We start from the raw sequence: 15048 nt of genomic DNA, 5'->3' as shown, positions 1-15048 counted from the left end.
CGGGGGGCTCAGGCTTTTGTCTCGCCACGCCTTGGATCTGCTCCCTGGCTCCGATGTGCTGCAAAAAGCTGTGAAGGTGGCAGGAAGCCCCCAGAGAAGAGGAGCACTCGGAGCCTGCTCCTGCCGTGGTCCCAGCTCTGAGCTGGGGTAAAACTCATCTGTTTTATCAGTGTGTGAGGCAGGGTTTCCATCTGCCAGTTGCCTGGGAAATAGAGAATTTGCTGGATTTTTTCAGCACTTGTCCTGGTGGCTCTCTTCGAACAAGAATGCTGTTTCTGCGGTGGGCCTCTGAACAAGAACGCTGTTTTTTTAGTGCGTCTCGTAGCACAGGAACATTGTTTTTAGGTGTGTCTGTTACGACACCAATGCTGTTTTCTGACTGTACTGTTATGGAAATTAGGCTTGTCGGCCCCCATAACAGGGCCCGACCCTAGGTTCCCGCAAGTAAAATTCAGAGCCAAATCAAAACAAATTAAATAATTAAATTTTAGTTACACACGTGCAGTAATTACAGCTCGAGCTGGGTGCCTCCAAAGAGAGACCCCAACAAAAAAAAATCCTGGGCAATTACAGTTTTTTCAACTTAAGTTTCCCACCCTTCACGCAGTAGTTAGGCCAATAGTAATTTTTTTGGTCTGGGGTCTCCTGCTCCTCATTGGATCTCATCATTGTTCCTAGGCAGGCTCTTTTTCTTCCTTATCTTTACTGTTGTGGTTTCTGCCGACGGTTGTACCTTCGTTTCTTGCTGGGTCTTACTGTTGTCTCTCAAGGTCCAGAGGAGGAGGAGGAGGTGATTCTAAATCATAACAATTAACACTGCCCCAGCAGTGAACTAAGGCTTTGCCCCTCAAGGTCCTGATGCCCTGCACTGGTCTTATTTCAAAGCCTTGACACCCTCCCTTTGGGAGTGTGAGACGCAGGAATGCAGACTGCTTGTAACTCCCTTATCTTCCCAGCTGGAACCAGCTCTGAGGCCCTTTTCTTACTGGACTAAGTAAAAGTTCATTATTTTCTCTAAGTGCGGCCTAAGGCTTCAGCAAATGTAGCTCCTCATGCTAAGCAAGTTTTAGAGAAGTTGTGCTAAGCGGCTACCTCTAGACAGTTTCAGTTTGCTATTCTTTAACACTGCCAGCAGCAGCTGCACACCCAGGGGCTGACCTGCTGGATCCAAGCACTGCTGCTCAAGCCCATTCCCCTCACTGGCAGCATGCAGGAAAAACCCCACCTGCCCTGCCAGGCCTAGAGCCATGTCATCACACTTGGTACTTTCCAGGCAGGATCCTTGGTGCCCATACGGAGCAGCTGTTAAAGAATAGTGAACTGAAACTGTCTAGAGGTAGCTTCTTAGCACAACTTCTATAAATCTTGCTTGGCATGAGGAGCTAAATTTGCTGACGCCTTAGGCCGCACTTAGAGAAAATAATGAACTTTTACTTAGTCCAGTAAGAAAAGGGCCTCAGAGCTGGTTCCAGCTGGGAAGATAAGGGAGTTACAAGCAGTCTGCATTCCTTGCAATTACTGTTTTTATAGATCAAGCAGCCCCTGATACACCAAAGTATTTTAAAGAGCATATGCCAGGCTGGCAAGGGGAGGGGGCGCGGAAGAACCAGGGGAGATAGATGGAATCAAAGTGAACGTGGTGTACAATTAAGAGTTAATGATGTTTGTCATTATTGCGGGGAACAAGGGCACTGGAAGCAGGAATGCCCAGTGAGGCCCCATGTATTTAGGAATAGAGGGGCCAGCATGAGGCAATCAAATACTGAGAAGGAGACCAGGCAATTCCCAGGCAGTCCACAATGACAGGAGATAGGAGACTCAGAAAATACTGTGGAAATTGGAGTAAATTTATGGGATGTAGATTTGGATTTTGAGGGTCACGTAATGGCAAATATAGAAGGTTTAGAAGTTCCCTTTCTAGTAGATACCAGAGCCACCCTTTCCCTTTTAAATTTTGAGCCTAAAGGATGCAAGTCATCAGATAAAATAATGATACAAGGAGTGATGGGAAAAGGTGAACGAATGTTATCTAAGCCCTTATTACTCACTATTGGGGGTAAAACAGTGTGGGGACATTTTATAATTTCCACAAACGCACCCATATGCCTTTTGGGGAGAGATCTCCTGCAAGCCTTGGATACTCAGATCTGCTTACAGCCGGAAGGGATAAAGCTAATAATTATGGGTTCATGTGTTCTGGCTAAGACACCAGAACCAGAGTCAACTAATCTGCAAATTCCAACAGGTTTAGAATCAGTTTCTAAAAAGTTGTGGAGCTCTTCAGGAATGGATGCGGGACTACTAAAATCAGCTAGTCCAGTCTTGATAAAAACAAAGGGGGGATTGCCTCCTGCAGTTAAACAATATCCTATCCCAAAGAAAGCAGAGAAGAGTATCCAAAAACAAATTGATCATTATCTGAAACTGGGTATCCTTAGAGTCTGTGAATCCCCATATAACACCCCAGTTCTGCCAGTTAAAAAGAACAGGCAAGATGCTGATGGTGATCCAGAGTATCGCTTTGTACAAGGGCTATAAACCAACATGTAGTTGCTCCACATCCAGTAGTCCCCGACCCATCAACCATTTTACTACAGATACCCCATTGGGCAACTTATTTTACTGTGATTGACCTAACCGCAGCCGTTTTTAGTATACCGATAGCTGAAGATAGCCAAGATCTCTTTGCTTTCACTTGGAAGGGACAACAATTAACTTGGACAAGGCTGCCACAGGGATTTACTGGGTCTCCGACTATTTTTTCGCATATACTTAAAAATGACCGCTCAGATATCGAACTTCCAGGACATTCTGTATTAATACAATATGTAGATGATTTGTTATTAGCAAGTAAAGATTATGAGACACGTTTAAAAGATACTGTTTCTCTATGTAACGCTCTTGCAGAAGAAGGGCATCGGGCATCTCTGTCTAAACTTCAGCTGTGCCAAAGAGAGGTAAAATATTTGGGTTTTATCTTAAAAGAAGGACACAGGTTAGTTGATCCAGAACGAGTAAAGACAATTCTTGATTTGCCTCGTCCTGTAACAAAAAAACAGCTTAGGGGATTTTTAGGAGCTGTAGGATTATGCCGACCGTGGATTCCTGGGTTAGCAGAACTTACTGAGCCTCTGGTACAGGCAACAAAAAAGGAGGAGATAGAGCCTTTGGCCTGGGACCCAGAGAGGGAGAAAGCTTTTACATCTGTGAAAAAAGCATTGGCTTCAGCCCCTGCTCTAGGGTTACCAGATTATAGCAAACTATTTGAATTATTTGTCCATGAATGACAGGGAGTAGCAAGTGCGGTACTCACCCAAAAACTAGGCCCTCACCGTAGACCAGTGGCCTATTACTCCACGCAACTAGATGAGGTAGCTAAAGGCACTCCAGGATGCATCAGAGCAATAGCAGCTACTGCAGCTCTTATTGAAAAAAACATAACCTGTAGTTTTGGGTCACTCATTAACTGTGTATGTGCCACATGAAGTAGAACTGTTAATGAAACAATATGCGACTCAAGCACTATCCCCACAGAGAGCTCACCGCTATGAACTGATAATACTGCATGCAGATAATGTGACTTTAAAGAGATGCAATATTTTGAATCCAGCAACGCTATTGCCTCAAGCGGAGGACGGAGAGCCATATCATTCCTGTGAGCAGGTGGTCGTCAGCTCGAGCAAGCCCCGGGAGGACCTTAAAGATGAACCTTTGGAGAACCCGGACTTAGTTCTGTTTACAGATGGATCATCCTATTATTTGGACGGAAGATGTCACTCCGGCTATGCTGTCACTAATGTCTTTGAGGTACTTGAGGTTAATCCTTTGTCTCCGTCTGTAAGTGCTCAAGGAGCAGAATTAATAGCATTGACCCAAGCAGCAAAAATAGGTAAGAACCTGCAGGTAAATATCTATACTGATTCTAAATATGCATTTGGAGTATTTGATGTAACAGGGATGTTATGGAAAGAACGAGGATTCTTTTCGTCATCAGGAAAGAAATTAGCTAATGGAGAAGAAATACGTAATTTGCTGGAAGCAGTTCAACTGCCCAAAGAAATTGCGGTAATGCACTGCCCAGCCCATACTAAAGACACTACAGAAATTAGCAGAGGAAATGCTTTAGCAGACGCTGCTGCGAGGGCTGCAGCTTGACAACCTCTGAGAGAATGTATGGGGGCAGTTCCAAGGATGGACCAGAGTGAGTGGCCAAACTTAATAGACCCCAAAACTATGTATGAAAAAGAGTGCTCAGTGGAAGAGAAAAAACAATGGGAGCAGTGGGAAGCAAAACAAAATAATGATGGAATATGGACAATTGGGGAAAAACCAATTCTAACAAAAAAATATTTAACTACGATAGCTAGGTGGTTTCATGATAAAGCTCATGGGGGAGCCGAGGCAATAGCTAAGCAGGTACAGAAAGTATGGGCTGCTCCAGGAATTTATGCAGCTGCTAAAAGAATAACAAATAGCTGCCCGACCTGCCAGAAGTTTTCAAATAACAAGCCAAGCTCAGATTTGGGGGGGCAACCATGGGCTTACTTCCCTTTCCAGAAGCTGCAAATAGATTATGCGCATATGCCATCTGTCTATGGATACAAACACTTGTTAGTGATAGTAGATCAGTTATCAGGCTGGGTAGAAGCTTTCCCAACAAGAAGGGCTGACACAGGGGGAGTGGTAAAAGCCTTACTGAAAGAAATCATACCCAGGTATGGGGTCCCAGAAGCCATTGATTCAGACAGGGCTGCCCATTTTACAGCAAGCATAATCAATCAGTTATGTAAATCGTTAGGAATAAAAAGAAACCTACATACTCCTTATCACCCACAATCTTCAGGACAAGTAGAAAGAATGAAGAAAGAAAGAGAAAATAGCAAGAATATGCACACATGCTAGCCTGAAATGGCCAGAGGCATTAAACTTAGCTCTATGGGATGTTCGAAATTCTCCACGGCAACCCATAGGACTACCACCAGCAGAAATTCTTTTTGGGAGACATTTAGCGATACCAGGGACTTATATCCCTGCTAAGAGCAGCCTATTAGACAGAGATGAACAAGTGACACAATATGTACTAGCCTTACAGGAACGGTTTAAGGCCTTGCAAAATCAGGCTCAGTGGTTTCAGCCGGTGCCATCAGACATTCAGGCACATGATATACAGCCTGCAGATAAAGTGTTGATAAAGGTATTCTCGCGAAAAACAAAATTAGAACCAAAATGGGAAGGACCCTATACTGTATTGTTAAGTTCTTACTACGCTGTTAAAATTCTAGGAAAAGAGAACTGGATTCACCACTCTCACGTGAAACGAGTGACAGTCAAGAAGCAAGCACAGCAGAGGTTGCAGCAGAACAGTGAAAACAACCACGTAAAGCTCAATGGGATACACAACTTCCCCAGGGTAATCTGTTCAGACTTGCCTCACTAACACAAATCTCTCTGCCTTTACTGCACCGTGCAGGATGGCAGGCAGAAGTGCCGTGCTGATGTTGCTGTTTCAAACCCTGGCAATGCTACTTTCCCTAACCTGTGGTCAAAGAACCTTAGAGTTCGTGTTAAGTATACCGGAAGTATGGGATTAAATTCTGCTAAAAACTTAAACCTCTCAACCCTGGTCATGCACGGAACTGAAGTATACTCAGAAAATGAATGGAGCTGGGATAATACTAATCAACTTCCCCAACTCCTGGGAAGGACAGGAAAGGAAATAAAGATAGGGTGTCGAATGATCAACGGGTCCACCCACGAGATGGCGACTCAAATCTCTCACTAAAATCAAATCAAATGAAAAAGAAAGGAAAATTTGAGCCACTGAAAGACTGGATTGTTGGTACAATTTTACCTTAGAACAACCTGTTTTAATAGTTTGTCTGTGGGCTCACCACAATGTGGGACTATCATTTAAATTTAAAATAGGCATTATTGAGCCCAGTACAGCAATACCTACCCTGACTACAATTATTTCCACCAATATAAATAACTCTGTTACCATGAAGAGTAAGAAAACCTTATCCCCACAAATCTTTGAAATTGGACCGTATGTGATTAGAAATACAGGCCAACAAGGAGTGTTATTTAATCCATCATGGTCTCTCAGACGAGTAGAGCTATTAATGCAAATTAGTATCTCTACAATCAAACCGACCTGTTCACCATTCTTAGGTACGTCCTATGTGGGATGGACAGCGTGGTTACATAGCCGAACTCTCACCTCTCCAAAACGAACAAGGAGAGATGTGACCGGTATCATAGGAACAGGATTGGGAGTACTAAACAGTATAGCTGCTGAAGTACTCGTAAATAAACTGAGCACAACAACAAGTGACTTATACAGATTAAAACATCCATTGAGGTCTTCTTTATTAGCATTAGGAACTAACCAATGGCTTTCATCCGAGATATTACCTCAATGGGAAAAAATGAATGAAAAAGATCACCAATTGATAATAGATGCACTTGGGGAAACTCTGAACTTTTCTGCGGGAACCTAGGGTCGAGCCCTGTTATGGTGGCCGACAGGCCTAACTTCCATAATATCCTGATTAAACTGATCATTTCTAAAGGCATCTTTTCATCAGATGATCTGGACATATGCACTTTCCATAGTTTCCCAATTTTCCTCCTCCCCTTGCTCTTTATCATTCAGATAGCTCTCAACTCTCCAGTTGCTGCTCAGAGCTTCTGGGAGTCTGAAGCTTGCCTCGTCTTTCAGCAGGCTCATTGTCTCTTAAACAAACTCCTTCACTGTGTGTCTATCCAGCCTTTCCTATCTATTTGTCAAGAACATTTCCTTGTAGACTCTAGACATCAGTACAGGCAACGTGGAGTTGACATAAAGTTGAGGACTGTATTTTATTTCTTATGAAACTGGATAATGTTTATTTTCGTTTGATTGCAATTAAGACAAATCCTTCTGTGCCTGTTTGCAGCTAGTTCTCTAAGGAAAGCAGATGGGAACTGGTGCACAGGAGCTGTAGCATTCAGCTACAGCCTTGAGTGGAAAAAGGTTAGATTTTAACAAGAGTGATCTAAGTCCCCAGTGGCTGATGAGAGAAATGGCAGGGCTGGGGAGCTGGGAGAGAAGGTTGTCCATACATGTCTCCTATCAAAAATACTGCTTGTCCTACATGTCCAGACTTCATCTGGAGACCCAGTGGGTCAGTGTGAATTGGAGAATGTGGGTATTGCTTATTCTGAAAACTGAGGGATAAAGAAAGCTTCAGAAGCAGACATCTGTCTTTTTCAGGTGTTCATTGAAATCTGCCTAATTTCAATACTCTCCTGAAAGTTTCCCAATTAGCCACACAAGAATTGACAAAATGAGGAAAATTATGGAAAGATGCATGGTTCCTTAGGTGTTTTTGCTTTTTAATGACCCCTCAGCTGTATTTGGTGCTCAGCCTGCAAACCTCAGATGCTGAGAGGAGATGGAACAAACCTCTCCAGAAGTTAAATACAGAAGAAAATTCCAAGTTTCTTGGAGCGTTAACAGGTCTCACTGAGGGTCATTAACAACAAAGTCTCCCCAGGGGCTGATTAGAGCAGAAAGTTGGAGGCCCTGATTGCAGGTAGGCAAAGGCAATGTGCAGGTGGCTCTGAGGCCAAGTCAACCTGGATGTGTGTTATCAAGCAGAGCAGCCAGGCACTGACAGCCAGCCCCTGGGTAGGGTGATCCTTTCCATCATGCATTGCTCAGGGCTCTTCCTGGGGGCAGTGTGCAGGTGGGGGTGCGCAATGCTGAGTGCAGGACCATGATACGGCACCTCCTGTGCTTGCAAGGGACAAGGAGGCAGCAAGGCCACAGTGCTTTAAGGAATGACATCTTGTGGGCCTCAGTGGCAGAGGCACCCAGCTATCGCCAAGAGGACAAAGACCTAGTTCTGTTAGAAGCTTTCAACCCTGGCAGTGCCTTTGGCCATCTTCACCTCAGGCTGTCCTATGCTTTCCCATGCCTGTGTCTGTTTCCTTGCAGAATGTAGACACCCAGCCTGCTTCCCCACCTTGTTCTCACCCCGGGATCTCCCGACCTCTCCTGATGTCTTCCTGTCCTCACTTGCTTTTCCTTAAAACACAAAGCCAGGGGCTGAACTCAGACTCCCTCTGGGTGTCCTGTTGCACCACAGCACTGCCCTACGAGTCACATTTTCTTTTCTTAATGTCACATCTAAACCTCACAAGCTGCTGTTTGTGGCTCTTTCCCCTTCTTATGCTGTTTCCCACTACCAAGAAAAGCTCCATCATCTCTGAAACCACCCTTCAAGCAGTCACAGGCTCCTACTCTACTGCCCTTTGCCTCCACGTCAGCAGGCTAAAGAAGCCCAGGTCCCTCAACCTCTACTCATGGACTGGGTCATTCCTGCCTAGGCACAGGACTTGACACTTCTCTTGTAAATCTTCATAGGGTATCTGTTGTCCGAATCACCCGAGTTTCTCAAGATCCTTCTGGACAAAAGCTCCTCTGTGTCAAAACAAAAAAACACCCCCCACACACCAAAATAAAAAACAAGAAATCCCCAGCACCAAAGAGTTAAGGGTAATCAGGAGTGGGCTGACTGTAGGGGAAGGGATTAGGATGGTAAAAGAGACACACTTAGAAGGGGGAAAAGAAAAAAACAAGGAAATTAAAAGTGAAGCAAAGCATTGGTCATGGCTGTCTTGGGGATTCCTGCCAAGAAGCCCTGCATCTGAACAATTCTGCCTGGAGGAGCACAAGAAAGCTGGCCTACTTCCACCGTCACAGGGAACCTGCATGTTTCCCTGACATCAACAAGAGAAGATCGAGAGTGGGATGAATCACGGACTCCTTCAGGGTGGAAGGGACCTCAGGAGGTCTCTAGCCCAGTCTCCTTGCTCACAGCAGGGTCAGCTCTGGGGTCACACCAGGTTGCTCTGGCCTTCATCCAGTCTGGTCTTGGAAACCTCCAAGGGAGGAGACCGTACCGCCTCTCTGGGCAACCATTTCCAATGTTTGACCATCCTTGCAGTGGAAACCTTTTCCTTATGTCCTGCACGAATGTCTCTTCTCTCAACTTATGCCCATTGTCTCTTGTCCTCCCCCCATGCACCCTGGTGAAGAGCCGGGCACCATCTTCTTGATGACCTCCTCGTAGCCATTGGAAGGCTGCCCTGGGATCCCTCCAAAGCCATCTCTTCTGCAAGTAATCAGTAATGAGACCTGCGGAGAAAGCAAGAAGAGATCCCATGGATCCCCAGAAATTGCCCCTTGGCTGGAAGGGCTGTCTCAAATCCTGATGCCCTGTGTGCCATGAGGGCTATCAGGAAAAGACCCTCCGTCCCCCAGGTGCTGCTGGTTGTGGAAGAACGCCCTTGCCAGAGTGGGGGCAAAATCCACCTGTATTTGGAGATGTTTACCGGTGGGCCTCCTTGCCTGTATTCCCCCTCCTTTGATTCATCTCTACTTTCTTCCTCCCATTCTCCCACAGATATTTATTTGACTCTGGGGTGTGTGTCATGAGCCCATGTCATGAATAATCCAAGGAGGTTGTATCCAGCCCCATGGCTCAGGGACTGGGATTCTTGGCACCTCAGGAGGGACACTGCCACTTGTGTTAAAGAATAGCAAACTGAAACTGTCTAGAGGTAGCCGCTTAGCACAACTCCTCTAAAACTTGCTTAGCATGAGGAGCTACATTTGCTGAAGCCTTAGGCTGCACTTAGAGAAAATAATGAACTTTTACTTAGTCCAGTAAGAAAAGGGCCTCAGAGCTGGTTCCAGCTGGGAAGATAAGGGAGTTACAAGCAGTCTGCATTCCTGCGTCTCACACTCTGAAAGGGAGGGTGTCAAGGCTTTGAAATAAGACCCGTGCAGGGCATTAGGACCTTGAGGGGCAAAGCCTTAGCTCACTGCTGGGGCAGTGTTAATTGTTATGATTTAGAATCACCTCCTCCTCCTCCTCTGGACCTTGAGAGACAACAGTAAGACCCAGCAAGAAATGAAGGTACAATCGTTGGCAGAAACCACAACAGTAAAGATAAGGAAGAAAAAGAGCCTGCCTAGGAACAACAATGAGATCCAATGAGGAGCAGGAGACCCCAGACCTAAAAATTACTATTGGTCTAACTACTGCGTGAGGGGTGGGAAATGTAAGTTGAAAAAACTGTAATTGCCCAGGATTTTTTTTTGTTGGGGTCTCTCTTTGGAGGCACCCAGCTCGAGCTGTAATTACTGCACACGTGTAACAGACACACCTAAAAACAACGTTCCTGTGCTACGAGACACACCACAAAAACAGCGTTCTTGTTCAGAGGCCCCCCACAGAAACAGCATTCTTGTTTGAAGAGGCCCACCACAGAAACAGCATTCTTGTTCGAAGAGAGCCACCAGGACAAGTGCTGAAAAAATCCAGCAAATTCTCTATTTCCCAGGCAACTGGCAGATGGAAACCCTGCCTCGCACACTGATAAAACTGGTTTTACCCCAGCTCAGAGCTGGGACCACGGCAGGAGCAGGCTCCGAGCACTCTTCTTCTCTGGGGGCTTTCTGCCACCTTCACAGCTTTTTGCAGCACGTCGGAGCCAGGGAGCAGATCCAAGGCACAGTGAGACAAAAGCCTGAGCCCCCCGACCTGCCCCCGGGTGCCCACCTGCACCCCGCAGTGCCCGAGCACCCAAATGGGGCGGGTTTAACCTTGAGCGGGGCGTCGGGTGCTGCTGCTCCCAGGCTGTGGGAGCCGAGGGGACTTGGCGGCGTCCCGGAAGCTGCAGCGAGGAGACGGCAGGCGCTCGGGTGGGCTGGGCCCCCGCTGCCCACGCTGCCGGGTCCGGCCGCGGCTCCTCGCTTACCAGGACGGAGCGCTTAAATGGCGGCATTGCTGCCTGCAAAGACAAGAGAGGAAAAAATCAATAAAGGCAGAGGTGTGGGGGGCGGGGGTACCCCCGCACCCCCGTGCGCGCCCTGTCCTGCAGGTCCCAGCCCCACGTCGCCGTCCCCCATGGGAGCTGCGCTGCGGGGCTAAATCCCCCCTCCCAGAGCCAGGGGAGCAGGCAGAAGCCCCCAGGAACCCAGCCGCAGCGACCAGCCAGCCGGCAGCCCCGCAGCGGGTGCCAGCCTGGTATCGCGCTGGGCTGGGGCCCCCCGCCCCGCTCCCAGCACCAGCTCTGACCCATTCCGGAGCTGCTGGATGCCCCGTCGTGGCCTGTGAGAGAGGAGCGGCAGTGAGCCCCGGTCCCGTGCCAGTGGCACTGCAGGCCCCGCACCAGCCGCGGGCAAAGCCGGACCAGGGCAGAGCCCGCTGGGCCACAACCCGGCCCTGGAGCCGCCTCACAGGCGCCAGGAGCAGAGGGCAGCGCCCGGGCGCCTCAGCCTCCAGCGGCGGGATGCCAACCCTTTCCCTGCCCCGCAGCCGGGGAAAAGCTGCGGGGCACGGAAGAGGGGAGATGGGGGCAGGCGGGGGATGGGATGCGCCAGCCCCGTGGCCGCCAGAAACCAGAGAGCAAATGCTGCCCCACTGCCGGGCGCGGCCTGGGACAGAGCAGCCCCAGCATTCACCTTTGGCGATCGCGTACCCCTGCTCCTTCCTCCCTGCGGGAAGAAAGAGGCATCAGGCCATGTGGCCCCTCGCAGCCCGGCTCTGCTCCGGCCCTGGGGCGCCAGCTCGGGCCCCTTCTCCTCCCGGCCTCCCTCCCCCCGCCTCCTCGGCCCTGGAGCTTTACCCCATCTGCTTTTCCAGACCGCGATGACAACCACCACAGCGACGACCGCCCCAAGGACAACGGGCAGCAGGGAGCTCGGTGGCTCTGGAAGAGAGTGGGGCCGGGAGCAGGGGCCGGGAGCTGCCCCCAGCGGGCACTCCACGAGCTCTGGCCGCCCGCGCTCACCCCATGAGAAGAGGCCGGGCTCCGGCAGGCTGGCGTGCTCCACGCGGCACTGGTACTCGTGCTTCTCTGTGGGGAGGGCCTCAGTGCTGGCCCAAGCGGGGAGGTGCCATCATTGTTGGGTGTGATGCTGTCCCGCTTGGTCTCCTGGGCTTGGACGCGGCCCTTTTTCAGCCAGCTGATGCTGATGGGCCACGGGTAGAAGCTGTGAGCCCGGCACGACAGGGTCAAGAAGCCGTGGCTCTCCTTGGCCGACACTCTCACCGCAGGGCGCTCTGGGGAGACGGCGCGAGGGAGGGAGGTCAGGCAGCTCGCGCCCAGGCCCGGATGCACACGCCGCACCGTGCCGCCAGCAGCGCCCTCGGGCGCCTGGGCCCAGCGCCGAGCCCGGGGCCCGTCCCCGTGTCTGGGGGGTCCCGCCTCGCCCTCACCTCTCCTCTCCAGCGCGGCCCTCCCGTACTCCACGTATCTCCGCAGCCCCTCGATGCAGCTGTTCTCCAGGTAGTGCTTCCAGCGCTCAGGCTCCTTCTCAGCCTCCCACTTCCTCTTCGTGATTAGCGCAGCAGCATCCGCCGTGACGAATGTCAGCGTGTCCTTGTCGAAGGCGATGAAGTCCTTCCCGTCGTAGCCAAGCTGCCTAAACCCCCGGGTCCCGCCATCCTCCAGGAGGTCACAGCCGTACGTGCGCTGCACTGTGTGATACCCTGAGACACAAGCAGGGAGACGGGGGCTCAGGGGCAGCAGAGAGGCTCAGACCCGGCACCCAGCGCAGGGCCGGGGGCACCCCAGCCCCGCAGCCCCCAGGGCTGACGGCGAGCGGCTGCTGCCGGGAGCCCCGGCCCGGCCCCTGGAGCCCCGGCCCGTGCTCACCCCCACTCTGGTTGTAGCGCTTCTGCAGCGTGTCCAGGTACACACGGAAAGTCTCCTGACAGTCCTGATTGATCCGGGTCTCCTCGTCCCAGTGGTCCTGACCCTCCTGCTCCATCCAGGCCGCGCCCGGCACCGCTCTCTGCGTCTCGCTGTCGTAGCCATCGATGAGCTCTCCGTCCACGTAGCCCACGGAGACGAAGGCGGGCAGCCCCGGGCTGGGCTTCATCACGGCGGTGTTGAAGTAGCGCAGGGAGTGGGGGCCTGTGGGGACATGGGGTGCAGTGAGGGGCTGGGGGGGGGCACATTGGGGGGCATCTGGGGGATCAAGATGTCCTGGGGGGACAAGACGGGCGGGTCGGGGGGGCAGCATGTCCCAGGGTTCAGGTCGGGGGGGCAGCACATCCTGGGGGGGCAGGTTGGGGGGCTCCGGGGGGGCAGCACAGCCCGAGGGGGTCCAGGGGGGTAGCACGTCTCGGGGGGCAGGTCGGGGGGGCAGCACCTCCCGGGGACGGTTGCAGGCCGGTCCGTGGGGCCGCTGACGGGGAGCCCAGCGGCAGGGGTGGGGGGCAGAGGGGGGCTGGGGTCCCCGCCCGCACTCACCACTCGCTGCCGCCCCACTGCCCCCCAGCAGCAGCAGCAGCAGCCCCGGCCCCATCACCCGCCCCGCTACCGCCTCCTCGCTGCCATCGCCGTCGCCCTCACGCAGCGCAGAAGCCCACGGGGGCCACGCCCCCGCGCCGCCATTGGCTCTGCTGCGGCACACCGCCATTGGCTGCGCTCTGTCCCACCCGCCAATAGCGGCTTGCGTTGACCCAGGCGTCACCAGGCGCTGGGCAGATCCCGGCGCGGCAGGTTGGGAGAAGCGACAGCGAGGGCGCGTGCGGAGGGCGCTGCGCAGGGCCGAGCCGCGGCTCCCGCTCCACCTTGTCACGCAGCCATTGGCCCCGCCGGCGGCCGCCCGCCAATGGCGCGGCGCTGCAGTGGTGACGCCACCGGGCGCCGGGCATATCTCCGCGGAGCGCGTGGTGGGCGGGAGCGCGGAGGCGATGTGGGAGGATGATGACGATGTGGGGATGGGGACGCCGTGGGGCTGGAGATGGAGTTGGCTCTGTCACAGGGGCAGGGGGACGTGGTGGGGACAGGGACACCGTGGGGACGGGGACGCCGTGGGGCTGGAGATGGAGTTGGCTCTGTCGCAGGGGCAGGGGGACGGGGACACCACAGGGATGGGGACATGGTGAGGCCGAGGACGGCAGGCAAATGGGGATGCTGTGGGGATGGGGACACCGTGGGGATGGGGATGCTGTGGGGACGCTGATGGAGTTGGCTCTGTCACAGGGACGGGGGGACACGGTGGGGACAGGGGTCAGCTCCGGGGATGGAGTTTGGCTCGGCCAAGGGATGGGGACCCGGCGGTGGAGATGGGGACCCGAGGATGCAGGGACGGGAGCAGGGATAGGGACAGGAGACCCCGGGGACATGGCGATGGGGACACGGGGCCAGCAGTGGGAGCTCAGGGAGTGGCGCCCATCGAAGGCCGAGCGCTGGTAGGTGGCCCCCGGCCCACCCCCTGCACCCATAGGTCTACTGGAAGATGTGGAAACCTGCCCAAGGTGGCACCCATGGGTGAGGAGCTGCCTGGGGACCCAGGCGTCCAGCCCCGTTGCACCCCTGGAGCCAGGCATCCAGTCCCATCAGCACCCACACCCATCCATGGAGCCAGCTGTCCAACCCCATCAGCACTGTCCGCCACCCATGGACCCAGGTGTCCAGCCCCATTGCACCCGTGTTGTCACCCATGGGCCCAGGTGGCCACCCCATCAGCACCCACCACCACCCATGGACCCAGGTGTCCAGCCCCATTGCACCCGTGTTGTCACCCATGGGCCCAGGTGGCCACCCCATCAGCACCCACCACCACCCATGGACCCAGGTGTCCAGCCCCATTGCACCCGTGTTGTCACCCATGGGCCCAGGTGGCCACCCATCAGCACCTGCGACCACCCATGGACCCAGGTGTCCGGCCCCATTGCACCCGTGTTGTCACCCATGGGCCCAGGTGGCCACCCCATCAGCACCCACCACCACCCATGGACCCAGGTGTCCAGCCCCATTGCACCCGTGTTGTCACCCATGGGCCCAGGTGGCCACCCCATCAGCACCCACCACCACCCATGGAGCCAGGTGTCCACCCCCATTGCACCCCTGGACTCAGGCATGAGGTCACATCAACACCCACCACCACCCATGGACGCAGGCGTGAGGTCACATCAACACCCACCACCACCCATGGACCCAGGCCCCCCACCCCATTGCACCCATGGTCCCAGCCCC

At 52.9% G+C, this 15048-nt stretch overlaps 1 protein-coding gene across 1 annotated transcript in view; it reads right to left on the bottom strand.

Moving 5' to 3' along the window:
• The window catches only part of LOC135325595 (class I histocompatibility antigen, F10 alpha chain-like), a gene marked incomplete at its 3' end in the record, with an annotated part of 70071 nt that extends 56702 nt beyond the window's left edge, over positions 1-13369 (bottom strand). Inside the window, exons 1-3 of the mRNA XM_064503694.1 lie at positions 13315-13369; positions 12715-12975; positions 12276-12548 (exon numbers count right to left, since the gene is read on the bottom strand). Coding sequence (XP_064359764.1) covers positions 12276-12548; positions 12715-12975; positions 13315-13369 — 589 coding nt within the window. The remainder of the gene's footprint in view (positions 1-12275; positions 12549-12714; positions 12976-13314) is intronic.
• Between the last annotated feature and the right edge of the window lie 1679 nt (positions 13370-15048).

This window comes from Dromaius novaehollandiae, unplaced genomic scaffold (assembly GCF_036370855.1).
Source record: "Dromaius novaehollandiae isolate bDroNov1 unplaced genomic scaffold, bDroNov1.hap1 HAP1_SCAFFOLD_31, whole genome shotgun sequence".
Taxonomy (NCBI): Eukaryota; Metazoa; Chordata; class Aves; order Casuariiformes; family Dromaiidae; genus Dromaius; species Dromaius novaehollandiae.
This window is presented reverse-complemented; position numbering and strand designations above follow the sequence as displayed.